This window comes from Anopheles merus, unplaced genomic scaffold (assembly GCF_017562075.2).
Source record: "Anopheles merus strain MAF unplaced genomic scaffold, AmerM5.1 LNR4000488, whole genome shotgun sequence".
Classification (NCBI taxonomy): domain Eukaryota; kingdom Metazoa; phylum Arthropoda; class Insecta; order Diptera; family Culicidae; genus Anopheles; species Anopheles merus.
In genome coordinates this window covers 20,313-35,661 of record NW_024428068.1, presented here as the reverse complement: position 1 = coordinate 35,661, position 15,349 = coordinate 20,313, and the positions used below count along the sequence as shown (strand labels likewise).

Sequence of the window (15,349 nt, the reverse complement as noted above, 5' to 3'; positions counted from 1 at the left end):
AGATAGAAAGTGTCGCAAAAAATTGTCGCGGAAGATTTTTCGGGTCGTCTAGAAGCAGTGTGAGTGGCCTCTCGGCTCGCTGAGTGACCAGCCAGTCGGAACCGAACTGTTTGGGCAGGTTGGCTCTTTTCTCGCATTTCGCCCTAAAACGCCTCCATAACACCCCGTTTAAAATCTTGCGTTTTTGAAAAAGTGTAAAAAATTTCAACTTTTTTTATATGCGCTTCTCAGTAATGAAACAAAACTGTAAATAAATAACATATCTACAGTTTTGGAGATAATTCGGTCATTATTACATGTTATGACAATTTGGTTCGGCATATCATGGCCCGGTCTGGTGGTACAGTCTTCAACTCGTACGACTTAACAACGTGTCCGTCATAGGTTCAAGACCCGAATAGACCGTGCCTCCCATACGTAGGACAAAAGGCAGCGGTCAGAACCTCGCCGCATGCGATTTTACCGCAAGCTTTTGTATGGGATATGACGTTAATGACAGCACTTACGAATCTGCCGCATCGCCGCATACGATTTTATTTCAAATGTCAAATATCTAAAATCATATCAAATAATGATTATCATTATAAAGAAACAACAAAATATCATTATAATACCTTGAAAAGCTAGAAAATTGAGAAAACTCTTTTCTTGCCGCATGCGGCGAAGTTCTGACCGTTACCTAACTATCCTGCTATGGTAACAATAAGTCACTGAAATCCAAGTTCACTTCAATAGTGGTTGCAGGCAGGCCTTGACCGACAACAACGGTTGTTGTGGTCATTAAGAAAAAAAGAAAAAAACATGGAAATATCTTTTTAATATCATTAAAACGAATGTTGTTTTCGTTCAAATGTTACTAACTTAACACAGAGAGCACTCCTCGCCTTGATATTAAACAGAAAAAAAATTACTTTATTTTAATCTAGAGTTCGTCTGTGGTTTGAATTAAAATATGTATGAGCTATGAACACAGATTTCGTCTCAGATAAAAGACTCGTCGCTCAGAGACAGTTTTGTTTGTTTTATTTTTTTATTATCTATCTCTCAAAAAGTAAAACAAAGTGTTTAATGAAGGTTAGTGAATGCCAAGGGACCGGTCTGGTGGTACAGTCGTCAACTCGTACGACGTAACAACATGCCCGTCATGGGTTCAAGTCCCGAATAGACCGAGCCCCCATACGTAGGACTGACAATTCTGCTATGGTAACAATAAGTCACTGAAAGCCAGACTCACTTCACTAGTGGGTATAGGCAGGCCTTGACCGACAGCGGTTGTTGTGCCAAAGAAGAAGAAGTGAATGCCAATTAGCGCATTACGATGCTTAGTATAATGATAGCTTTTAAAGTAAATTAATGTAATGTGCGAATAAAATCAGGTCTCTTTAACTTATTTTACGCAATAACCGGAGTTACATCGATTCGAAAAGTATTTAAATGGTTTAACTAACGAATATGTAATCATGTTACGATAAGAGTACGTATTCATTGTGAATTCGACATACTTTTGATTGATCTTTTCATGTATTATGTGATGCAATCTTAGAAGACTCGACTTGCTGTGATGATGACTTTACTTGGGTATACGCTCACAACCATCATGAAGCGCCAAAGGCTTCCGTTGAATCTGACCGACGATCCGTTTCACAAACAACAGCAACTCGATCGGTTCCACGTGACCAACAACGTAGTCGAGAAATGTCAATACAAAAAACTGATCAATGTCAATCCACAGCTAACACAATTAGTATCGGGGAAGCAGTTCCTTGTGGCAAGCCACCCAGACCTTCACGGGAAACTGGTAGCCTAGATCGACGGCGGAACTTACGCTCAAGTCGTCACGAGCGAGATGGAAAAAGCCACAGTACACATTCACTAAAAGAAAATTCATCTTCGTCCGAATTTCATAAACACGATTCTATGTCCAGCAATCTCAGTTTAAATTCTAAAGGTGAGCTTCCTTGTGCTTGTGCGTTGGCCGTGAAAGCGTTGTATATGTATCTTAATCGCTCAAACTTGCTTTCATCGTTACTTTGAAAAAGATCATCTGCAAGACTCGGGAAGCTTTCACAATTACAACATTGGTGATAGTGGAAATCCACATCAACGTCATGGCTATCCACCTCATCCTCAAAATGCATGTACAAGTCCTAGTATGTGGGAACCACCACCACCGCCGCCATTGTCTCCTTGGGATCCACAATACTACTGGATTAATCCGCATTGTCGCCACCAAAGCAAAGAAGAGTTGAGATTAATCGACTATCATCGCCGGCAGCAAGAATTGTACCAATATGGAAACAGAAGTGGGCTAAGTAGTATGCAGGATTTATCTTGCTCTAGTGGCTGCTGTAATCGAAACTATTATCATCATCCACCTCTGCCGGTTTGTTGCCCATTGGATCATCGCACGCAATGGATCAACGATGTTCAGGTTTGATTCTAGTCAATTGAAAGATAAAAAATAAAAATACATAGCATTTTGTACTAACCGTATTTCGTTGAACCATGCAACAGTACAGCTAAAAACACAGTATAACTTTATACGTCAAGCGACATTTTCGAAAAGAGTAAATAATAATGAAATTAACTATACATAATTTATAATTGCATTGATTTCTTTTCTTCTACAGCGCCATGACACTGATGAACGGCTACGACGTTTACAAAAGGACAAAGAATCACTAGCTTTGCAAGTTAAAACACTTACAGAGCATATGCAGACACAATCTACAAAAATAAGTGAATTGGAAAACATGTTAAAAGAGAAAAATCAGCTGCTATCCAGCGCAGAAGATCTCCTGCAGCGAGTAAGCGTATTTGCAAAAACAGTTGGCATCCAGATTGACAAACAAAAAGTACTGCGATTTTTTACTTTTTTCTGTTTTTTGAGCATAGTATCCTTTTTCTTACTTTGTCTGTCTCTATCATTTTCTATTTTATTTATATATTTTGAATCAACGTTAGTAAACACTTTGATATCAACACATTGATTGAAATTGCACTTATATTTGCAAAATTTGTCAGTTTACTACAAGTAGGTGACTGGTATTATTTGCTCATTTGAACAATCGTTTAGATTTTCATAATTAACGATTTTTTTAAGTAATAAGCGGCTATCATAAATACGATTCATAAAAAGTTTTTAGATATTATTTTGGTTTTTTCTTTATCTTTTGGATTGTTATTTGGGCTGTTTTATTATTATTCTTAAATACGAATATCTCCTTTTCACAACATTTTGGGCATATTGCTTGCTTTTTCCTTATATAGATATTTATCATTTGCTTGTTCAGAATCAGAATGTATGTTTGTTGATATTTTTCTTTTAAGTTCATGTGTACATTTGTTTTGCGAGATTTAGCGTAACGCTCGCTTTTCACCGCTGTGGAGGATTTTGCCAGGAGGCAGTTTGTTTTGGTTTTAGAATGAAACGGGGATTTGCTTGTTATTTCTTATCGTTTCGTGTTGTTATTTTCATTTTCGTCTCACTATTTTTTTATATTTTGTCTTGTTTTCTTAATTCATATGCTATTACCGAATATATAAGTTTTTATACCATTTTTATTTTATGTTTGCATAAAAAACTTACTTGTACCGTACAACATGTACTTTTTAATTAGTTACGTGTATCTGTTTTAGATAACGGTTTAAATTATTTATATTTTAGGCCATTTCTAAAAGGCACAACAAAAATGTTTCGAAATTGGTTATCTGAATATTGAAGTTTATATATTACCATCTCAGTAAAAATCGTAACTGTTGTATAATGTTTGTCAGTTGGGTTGCCAAAATGCATTTTATGATGATATTTGTTCATGGATCTTTATTTGTTTGTTTGTTTAAGTGTTTTATGAATTCTTCCCATGCAAATTACCTGAAAAGATGCTTTGGAGTTTTGGCTTATAAGATAATCACTAAACACGTACTAGTAGCGGGTTTGAAGATAATTTGTGGTAAAATGCTGGTTTACAAAGTTTCGTTTTTAATTAACTGGTTTAAGTGGTTTGATACAACTCTATAATATATTTGTGCAATTTGGATTTTACCATTTTCACATTTTGTTTATGTGGAAGCGTTACCAAGTCTTTTGTTGAGCGTGGATTTAAAAAAGTATATTTCTCGACTAATTTAAAATATTCACACTTTTTTACAAATCTTCGACTTATCCCTTTGGTGGATTTTCTGCTTCTCCTTGCATGCCTATATTTGGTTAGGAATCAGCGCGCGCTGTCTCGTTTCCCGATCTTCGATCTTTGACCTGGCGCCTGACCGCTCCGAACATTTCTTTTATCTCTCTCTCAACAACAGTCAACAGTTTAGCATGTATTACAACATTCATGTACAGCGGATCCCGAGCTTGGCGGATTTCTAGTTTTGTATTAGACTTTCGCTGAACAAAATACATTTAAACGTGCGTTTAGATATATCGCTAAATATCGCTGCGATATTATGACATGCTACGATAGGCAAAGAGAAATCCATACTTAAAAAATAAATCTCGCGGTGGATATTTTCTAGTCTTGTGTGAGTTGGTGAAAAAAATAGCATTTCGTCGAACCACAACCACACATACATAAAATAACAACGTAGTATAAGTTTGCTTAGCTAATTTAGGTAACTTTCACACTTACCTTAAGCCATCAAAATGTCACCAAATGTCTAAATGCACAATCAATTTTCAAATTGAACATACCATGTAAAGTCCGCTCCTAAGTTACGGAGTTCCGTATGCGTCCCGAAAGCATCAGCGTAACTCGAAAATCATCGAATTACATTTCACAAAAGAGCAAATTTGACAAAAGTAGTGGTTTACATTTTTGTTTCATAAAAAACTTATTTGTCCTTTTTTTTACTGAAAACGTGAATTTTCCACTGCGTGCCTTGACTGAAACTAGAGGTAGAAGGTAGAGGTTATGTGGTGATGGTTTTATAAGGAAACTAATATTTATTAAAACACAAGGTAGTAAATTAGACCCGCTGTTATTTGCTTTATATCAATGTAACATCTGTGACATCTGTCTTATCGGCCCATAACTGTTTAATGTATGCAGAGATTAGTTAATGTTGTGCAAGTACTTTATGACTGCATTGAACTTCAAGAACTGATAGATGATAATATTGGGTGTTGTATAAACTGCCCGACGATCTCAGTTGAAAAATGTACCGTGGTCTCCTTTAATCGTTCAAAAACGCCTGTGCTATTTCACTAGAAGCGATTAGGTGCTACAATCCAACGCCCGCATGTATATCACGACTTGGGATTCATGTTGGGCAGTAAACTAGATTTTCGTGTTCATTATAACTATTTATAATTATTAGCAAAGCCTATAGAATGCTATGCTTCGTTAACCGTCACTCAGCTACCATAACTGATCATGATTGTCTAAAAATCCTCTACTTATCGTTTGTCTGGTCTGTACATGAGTATTGTTCAATCATGTTATGTAACACGGGATCAAACTAGATCAATATTGCTAAAAGTATAAAGTTAATATTTCTTAAAAGTTTAATAGTGTAAGGTACTAATCCATCATTGGCATAATTAATAGTGTAAGGCATTGTAAGGCCAAATTTGATACACGCGGATGCTTTCGTAATGCATAAGGCAAAGTGAATTCGGGCTGTAGTACAACTATACTTACGTATGTAAAAACGTAATACTTACGCTGTAAAATGTAATACTTACGATTTTGGGGTTGATGATTGCATCTGATTGGTGTGTTGTTTGTGGTTTAATTTGTGCTCTACATATTTTCAATTTTAAAAACTGCTTAATGGGTTCAGTTGCATCATGAGGTGTAATGCATAACGCTAGTGAACATGTGATTATTTTTACTGTGCTAACGTTTTTAGTAATGGTTTTAAAATAACGTTTTCTATCTACTTAATTAATATCAGGTTAATCGTTGTTGGTAATAAAGAGTTGTCTTTGAAATAGACATCAAGCTTTTATTCATTGTATATGGAATATATCATAAGGGCTTTAGTAAGGACGGTAGATTTCTTAAATACGATATGCTACCAAATGTTGATTTTGCTATTTAATTTATTCATTTTAACTTAATTCTTGAATACAATTATGAAAAATTTATTTATTTCTATTTATTGTTCAGGCAAAAATTAATATAGCCTGCATGTTTTTTTATTGCACATTCGCATGGTGGATACTATCATATTTTCACAAATTATCTGTAAAGGTATTTACTCAATTCCTGATTGTATTTGAACAGATTTTTTTTACGAAACTCAACGCAAAATAAAGTTATGTTTATCATCAACAATACAATTTTATATTAGAAATCGATATTAGACTGCAGATTTTGGTCCAGTTCTTGTAATTGTCTTCAATCAAAATTTATGTATTTTCCATGCAGCATAGTATTGAATGTATATCTGCATAACATTTTAAATTATAATTCAATTATAGTTGCCTAAAGTTGCCTAAAGATATTACATATTGTGGCTATAGTTATATAGTTCCTTACTTATATATGTATGACATAGAAAATATAAATAGCCACCAATATTACTAAACAATATATTAGACTAGCTTGATTGTTACTGTACCAATCATTTTTCAATTGTTTATCATACGTGTCATATAGACGAGAACAAAATTTCGTTTATTTGAGTTTCTCTGTGATCTACTACTATGTCAAAAATCGAATTTCTTCTTTAGTTTTTTTCGATTAGTTGTATCATTATAATGGTATAAACACTAAATCAATTGTTATGTACTGTGAACAACGTCAAATTTATGGTTATCTTCTGTTTTAATTCAACCGTACTAATATGAAAGCAATATCATTGGGTTATAATTTTTATATCTTCTCAAATACTACACTAACATTTCCCTCCTGTTATTTACTAACCTAATATAATCTATGAAACTAGTACCTCTTTAATAGTCGAATCTGAAATGTTTCTGATTTTGGTTGAAAGATCAATTCATAGCAATTATAAGTAAAATCGTCATAGCAAAATCGTAATATTTTAAATGTTCTGTATTCTTTTCATATTTGCAAAAAATGAAGGAAATGCTTTCGAGATCTTCGCTTGAAACACAAAAATTAGAGCTCATGTCAGCGATGAGTGAGCTCAAACTTCAACAAGCTGCCCTAGAAAGAGAAAATTTGGAACTTCGTACAACTTTTGTAACTAATAGCGTGGCATCTAGTGGATTATTCAATGGAAGTCTTGCAAATGGATCAGGGAGTGGATCAGCGATAACAAATGTGCTTAATAACAACAGCATTACGTCTAGTTTGCTCAGAAGACCCCAGATTATTACGAATACTAGAATGGTAGGCATGTCCGCCTCTACTCCAGGAGCTTCAATGATCTCGTCTCCAATACATCATGGCAGCCATGGGAGTTTACAACAAGCGGCAATTAGTCCTATTACTCCGAAGGTAAATAAGCGTTATTTTTTTAACCGAAAAACTGGATCATTCTTGTTTGATTTTTTTCTGTATTTCTTGTTTAACATGCAGACCCCACCGGCATCTTATCGACAACGTATCGATGTGCACTACAGTAGTCTTCCAAGACAAGCCTTTGCTACTACATTATCAACGGTTAGCACCTCCAGCGGCTCTTCAACAGCAACAGATAGTAACGCCAACCCTAAACGAAACGTAGCTTTTGGTAATTGCATCCCTTTATTAGAAGATTATTTTCACATAAGATCAAAAACAGTGGAAGAATCATCACACGTACATCTTTTGGGTGCGAAGAATATAGATGAAAAACAATCAGATCGAAAATCTCTACCACTACCGATAGAAATCATAAATTACGGTGGTCTTGATAATGTTGATGATAAATGTATTAAAAATTCTTCTTTAGGTAATGTTCGTTCGATCAACAAACGATTACAACTACCTAAGCTTACAACGTCCAGCTCAATGAATGCTCTTCTGCTAGCCACAGCATTGCAACGAACAGAATCTAATCTGAGACATATGAAATCGGTATCAGCACAAGAGTTAATGTTCGATGCTGCATCCAATGACCACAATGATGCATCTCGAATAAAAGATGAAATGATTTGTTTAGAAAATGAGAACCGTTGCCACGAACGAGCGAATACTGAACCTCCATCGGCAGCATTATTAGATGACGAAGTAGGAGCATCATGCGTTCAAAACACGAATGAAAATATGGCGACAGAAACCGTGAAAAACTGTGAGATGGAATTAACATCCGATTTCGATGCTCTTCTAAACTTAGAGAAAACGTGTGAAATTGCCCCGTTTGATTCAAAGAACAATACAGGACAAATACCCAACAAAATCGATAGACTACGTGGATTTTCAGTACCAAATTTAGGTTTCAAATTTTTACCTCATTTTAGTTTCTGTTTTGGCTTTTTTGTGCTTTCTGTTATATTGTTAACTATTGATTTTTGTATCTATGTAAGCCTTTGTTGGTGTCAAAACATTAAGAAACAAAGTTGCTTACATTGTTTGTGTTAAAGAAAAATCATAGTTCAATAACTCAACGTCAAAATGATAACTAAAACATTTTAACACGATTCAATCTAACCCTGTGTGCCTTTTTGTTTCTACACACGTGTTTTATTTGTTTTTTTTCCATCACATTATTTTTCATTGCGAATTCGTTGTATCTTGTATTTCATATGTGTTGCTGCCACTTTAATTTATCTTTAGAATTTGATTCGTTGTCTCGTCTGATTACTAGGTACTAAAAAAGTATTACTTTTACAAAATTATTCGATCTTTGTTGTCCAATCCATGTCTGTATTTCTCAGACATACCGCATAAATCCTTCCTTGTTTGCATTTTCTATTTTAGTAACAATTCATTAACCATATTACTCCAATAACATTGCCGATGGTTTTTACAGTGTTTTTATTACGATGTTGTTCTAATTAAGTTTATCATCGGTATTTTCTCATAGCTGATGCAGAAAATCGCGATAATGGGATCTTAGAACACGGTGAAAGTGGTGTGCAGCCCACTCGCAGCTTCACCCCTCAACCTTCGCCATCGCCGTCTATGAGCCACAAATTAAAGAACATTTTTGGTAAGATCAAAAGAAGTAACAGTGGAACCTTGGACGATATTACAACTCCGGAAGGTGAATTTAAACGTGGAGGAGTTCGTGCAACCGCTGGGGCTCGTCTGGGTTGCAGTGGATCGACTCCATATCGAAAACCTGATAAACCGTTCCGCGAATGGGATGTAGATACAATCTGCCATTGGTTCGAGCATCTGGGTTTAAATATGTATGAGGAAGATTTACGAAAGTGGATCAAATCGAGCACGATGCCTGGAAGCGAATTGATGAAAGCCTCGCCAGTAGATATTGAAAAAGAGTTAAGTTTGCGAAATCCATTGCATCGAAAAAAGATAGTGTTAGCTATTGCCGATATTTCGGGGACGGTGGGAGACGACGGGTTGTTTGAGAACGCTGGAAAGCTGGATTCAACATGGGTAAATAAGAACGAATATTGGAATAGTATCCAACAAATAGATTTACGTAAATTTATATTTCGAATTTTAGGTTCAGCGATGGTTAGACGATGTTGGTTTGCCCCAATACAAAGAACCCTTCATGGCGGCCCGAATGGATGGACGAATGCTACACAAATTGACGATGGACGATTTGGGCCATTTGCAAATATCCTCTTGTTTGCACGTGGCTAGCATTCGTCGCGGTATACAACTTATGCGTAATGAAAAATGGAATCCCGATTGTCATATTCGTCGGCCATTGCAACTTGGATTTAATGCAAAAGACGATGTAAGGTTATGGACTTCGCAAAGAGTCCATGAATGGTTACGAGCCGTCGATTTGGCAGAATATGCCCCTAATTTGCGTGGATCTGGAGTACATGGAGCTCTCATGATATTCGAAGTTAAATTTACAGCCGAACTTTTTGCTGATTTACTGAACATACCTTCAAGCAAAACATTGTTACGTCGACATTTGGCTACCCATTTTAAGGAACTTCTGGGTCGGGATATCATACAAGTGAAACGAGAGGCTGAAAATACCCTTGGATTCCAACCACTGACAATTACGGCAAAAATTAAGGTAATTAGTGTTTGTAAGTGTGGAGATCAATCAAATCATTCTAACCGATTTCTGTTTATTTTTAGACGCCTAAAAAGTCTCAATTTTCCTTAAAACGGAAAAAAAGCAACAAAGGTGGCAATCTGGGAGGAGATGAATGGAGTGATTATGTCTGCCCAATGGGTGGTTCAGGTCAGGAACATTTATCGCCTGCATCTTCTTCAGCTTATGATCGAACTAGCACAAATCAAGGCAGCAATACTCCAATTTCTGCTCTTTCTGCCTTTACGTCAAATGCTTCTTCTCCTAATACTAATATTGTCACTAGCATCGCCGTAAGTTTTCGTATCTCTACTAACGTTATTTATAATTTATTACATTAATTGTATGTGTATGTCTATTGTACCTTCGATCTGTATCATTGATTCACCGCTAACGTGCAAATATCAAAAGTTTTAACCTTGTATGTTGTTATTTCCTTTATAAATGTAACACATTTGCTTGTTTTTTCTTTATTATTTTGTTACTTTTAAATCATTTGTATGTATACTTCATTTTCAATGTCGCTAAACATAGTTATTGTCGTATTGTTTTAATCAAATTCATTTAAACCATGTTAACAGATGACGAAGGATCCCTCAACGGCACCAATTGCTTATCCAGACAGCACAACCAGCAGCATCTCCAGCACAACTACTTCCGGAGTCGGGTTGGAGCTTGCTTCAGTTCAACGTCAGCCGTCGAGTAGCGCACAGTTAGTAACAACGCCGATAGTCAATAATAACGGTATCGAATATAGAGGAGAAGGAGGTGGTAGCGATTCTCCACTATCAATACGCAGTTCTACTGCTTCAACCTCCTAGCAGAGGATATTTTCCTGTTCCATCTCGTCGACCGCCTCTTCTCCTGTACTCAGCAATTTAATAATGAATTACAATCGTTCGGTGACGGCAGATAACGACAATAATTCGGTATGCACAAAATTAACCGACAATGTCATTGCATCCTTTTCTCCAGTTAAGGATGTTTATCCGATAAGTTCGGTCAACCAATCCAATTATTCTTCAACATCGTCACTGGTATCAAACAATTCTACAAAAAAACAAAAATCATCTACGGTAACAATAATCGGAAGGAAATTAGATACAGTTACACTGTTGTCGGATGCATCCCACAAGCAAGTGACAGATGCTCCTATAGAAAACATTGCATGTAATATTCCTGTGCAGCGATCGGCATCGTTTAACTCCGCATGCACGGTGCCATTGAGCATAAGTAAAACAATACAGGTGAAAAACTCGGCTTCGTTTAGCAATTGCTCCATTCTTGCAAAAGTGGCAAAAAAAAGCTCTGTCTTGACAACTTTGACCACGAATCCGGTACTTAAAATTTCTTCCAACTCGGTGACGAATATTCTAAAGCAGCAAACGACAAACGTAACCTCTGGTTCTGCAAATAGCATGACCAATACGTACAAGAGTAATATCACTGAAACTCTTGCAAATGCTGGCAATAATAACCGAACTCAACCTATGACAAATAAATCGGCTAGTGGTGGTAGCCTTTCCTCATCTACTGGTCAGCTTCCTTCGTCTTCTTTGACTTCTCTTTCATCAAGCGCGTCTTCTGTTATGAATGGCCCAGCAGGTGGTCATCCATTATCACTTAATCAATCCATTAGTACGACAGCTCTTTCGCTGGCACAATTAAAAAATAATAGTACTTGTGATTATTACGTATGAATAAGTCAACGGAATATCCGGAATATGCATATGCTTGAATGAAAACATAGTTTTGCAACAGCTAATGTATGTCGCAATAATACATAAGTCAGTGAGATTCTATCAGTATGCAACATAAACAAGTTTAAATAAAACGACCCTCTACATTGGAGCTATGGTTAAATGTTTGATAAAATGTTATCAAATTGATTCAATGACTAGTGATAATCGCAAATGAATAACATTTCAAGTAGCAAGTTGCAGAAACACACAAAGCGGCATTGTCACTATGTATAATCAACGGCATTTGTAGTATGACGAATTTAGAGAACGTTATTTTCACTTACTAGACTGGTACCACTGTGCTGTATGCCAGTAATTGAAACCATTATGGACCAAATTTATTGTGGACAGTCGTGAAATAGATCGACAAAAATATTTTGGAAATGTAGAGTAAACAATAAAACATCGAAGCCGCAAAGTTAGTAACGGTCGTTTCTTGAACGCTTCAATTCTGCATGATACATATTATAACACAGGGTAAAATGAAGAGGTTTCTGGTTTACACTATAATATTAAATTTATATAACAGCATACCATTTGGAGCGATAACAATTGTGGCATGTAACATTTTACGAAAATATTCCAAGCAGTGGTTTATCAAAACACGACCAGAATACAATTGAAATAAAATATATTACACGCTAATGAAAGCCAAAGACAATAATCAGCTCTTGCAATCGACACATTGCATACATTTAGGACATATCTTCAAGGGTCTGTATTGTCTACTAATGCGTTATACCAATGGTAATGGTTCAGCCGTTACAACATGACCAATTTCAATTTTTATACTATTTATTGCTACAAATCTTTCCATATCGCTGAGTAAACCTAACAGCAAACACTATATTCTGAAAGTCAAGAACGTTGCGATCGTTGAAATTTCCATTGCATGTTTATTTTGCTAAACATAAAATTTTTTTTTGCAATATTCTGTTCAATATATCCAAGTATCCCAATAGCATTGTAGCAAAGCAAACAACCAAATGATAACGTTGTTACCATTTTTGAATTCATATCCTTTTACAAAGCAAATCACAATCATAATCGTTTATCTAGAAAATAAAGAATAACGTACCATGTGACGGTAGACGCTGTTGGTATTCATACAGAAGCTTCTTTTGGTACGAAGCATATTATACTATCGTTTTTATATCATAGTTTTTTTTTCAACACATAGCAAAGCAGGAGTATAACTAATCTTTGAATACATAGAAAAATACCATTCATTGAAAATAAAATAGAAACATGGTTATATTCGACTATTAGGAAATTGGCATGTTAATGTTAATTAACGTAAATCTTAGAACGTTCTTTGCTGCAACAAAACGTTCGATAAAACGATAAAATATATTAATAATAGAATCAATGACATTACTAACAACTGACGAAACCTGTCTATAGAATTATTAAGAAACATTTGCAAATTATGAACAAATTCAAACAATTAGTTGAATGGTACCGGTGAGATACAGAATGATTCTAAAATCCCGTTGCACATGGAAACGAAATGCCAAGTCACTTTAGAACGATAGTAAACAAAATAGGTAAACAGCATAAAATAGTCGAACTAGAACCTGTGAAAGCTGGAGTTATGATTCGATTCCCCTCGAGACCTTAACCTCGTACAAAAGACTCCTGTTAAAGACCTGCGTAAGACCAGACCTGTATGAGTCATTTAAGCCAAGGTGCAGGAACATAAACATCAAGAAACATAAAATAAATAAGTGTTCGTCCTTAGGAAAGGTAAGAAAGCATAAACATGAACCACCTAAATCAGTTAAAAAATTGATCAGTAACGTGAAAAACGATTTATAAGCGCCTAGCAAATTCAACCATTCAACCAAGTAGCAAATCGGCTTTGATGATATGAAGGCTCATGCAAAAATGACATGAAATGTTAATAAAATTAATTATTGGATAAATTTTTTGTGGAAATGTTTTGTCCTGTTTGATAAATACATGTACGAAACAATAAAGATAATAATCCCCTTTTTAATGGTGTTTATAGTGTGAATTAGATATTGGTGTAGATATTGAGGGTGTTCAGTTTGTGTTGAAAACTTAAAATCTTAAAACAATTCAAAATACTGAATTGCTTCGGATTATGGATACTTGAAACATGTTTGGCATGTAATATTTTCTAACTGATTCAAATTTAATCGATCATACCTTTGTTTAACTCACTTTACTGAAGCACACCTTCTAATTTTGAGGATAGAAAAATATGATTACAAAAATTTTACTCCAAACATTTGAAAACATCTTGAATCTGCAACGATATTTTGATTGATATTCCGGACAGTTTCGAGCTCATATTTCAAATTACGGACGTTGTTTGTTATGAAATTCTTTTATTCGGATCCTACGTTATGTTTCTTAATTCTTCGTTGACCTTACTCTGTCCGCGTCCGTGAGCCAACAACCACGTCTGTCAAAAGGCCTGCCATCGTAACGTCATAAACGTCTGTCATCACCTAATTCACAAAACCAAACGTCTCATAGCAAACATTACGGCCACCAAAATTTCCTAAATCTATATCTACTAGTACTCCTCTTCCTTTCCAAACGGCAACAAACATATGCGCGACACTAGACGATCCAAAAAACCCTGTTATGTACGAAGAATTACCACGCGAACGATTCCATCTGAACCAGGATGATCTTCGTAGATTATGGCTAGCGGCCACTCGCAGGGAGCAACGTTATCCTCCTTCGAGATAAATGGCCGACAGCCACACGCTGAGGAACAAGAATCCGTTGATTTTTGTTGTGTAGCTCACACAAATACTCGGTCATCCATCTCTTTCAGTGCCGCTGCACTATCTGTTGAAGCAGTTGAAATTGGGCATGCGACTCTTTCAATGGACATTCAAAACGTTGTTATCAGGCAGCGCCATCAAAACCGTCCCGATGAGAAAGTGCCCCGGTGTTAGGGCATCTTCTTCAGTAGGATCCTCAGATAAGGGAGTTAAAGGGCGACAGTTCATTTGTGCCTCGATTTGCACCAGCACTGTCACCATCTCCCCAAACGATAGACGTTGCAGGCGAAAAAGCTTTCGCAAGGTACGTTTAGCCGACATGACTGCTGCCTCCCATAGACCCCCGAAATTAAGCGAAGGCGGAGGTATTAAGTGCCATTCTACCTTTGTTCATAACACATTCTGCCAGTACGGCTTCCTTATGATGCGGATCTTTGAGAAGACGATGCAACTCCATTGGCTCACTGTTGGCTCCTCGAAAGTTCAGCCCATTGTCTAAGTAAACCTTAGCAGGAAAACCTCTATGCGACACGAAACGACGGAACGACAGATCCTCCACAAACTCCAAATGCACTGCTTTGAATGCAAAGCAGACAAATACAGCTGCATATGCCTTTGTTGCAGCAGCCTTACGATGAGCTGGTTTGAGATAGAATGGCCCGCAATGATCAACTCCTACCACCGAAAAGGGGCGCGCAGGCGTAGCACGAGATTCAGGAAGTTGCCCCATACGTTGGGATATTGTTTTTGGATCTGTTCTAA

At 36.2% G+C, this 15,349-nt stretch overlaps 1 protein-coding gene across 5 annotated transcripts; it reads left to right on the top strand.

Annotated features, from left to right (window-relative positions):
• The first annotated feature begins 1,236 nt into the window (after positions 1-1,236).
• On the top strand, positions 1,237-13,750 carry LOC121602524 (liprin-beta-1-like). 5 transcript variants are annotated; one of them, XM_041931287.1, is made up of 10 exons: positions 1,238-1,948; positions 2,040-2,431; positions 2,631-2,855; positions 7,035-7,412; positions 7,494-7,647; positions 7,849-8,331; positions 8,923-9,458; positions 9,529-10,062; positions 10,128-10,376; positions 10,665-13,750. In XM_041931287.1, the coding sequence occupies exons 1-10, from the start codon at positions 1,696-1,698 to the stop codon at positions 10,902-10,904; spliced, it is 3,444 nt and encodes a 1,147-aa protein (XP_041787221.1). In that variant the 5' UTR covers positions 1,238-1,695; the 3' UTR covers positions 10,905-13,750. The 5 variants fall into 5 exon arrangements, with proteins under 5 accessions (XP_041787219.1, XP_041787222.1, XP_041787221.1 ...); XM_041931285.1 differs by having other exon boundaries at positions 1,237-1,948; positions 7,494-8,331; XM_041931288.1 differs by having other exon boundaries at positions 1,237-1,948; positions 7,494-8,331; positions 10,128-10,233; positions 10,665-10,884.
• Positions 13,751-15,349: the final 1,599 nt, after the last annotated feature.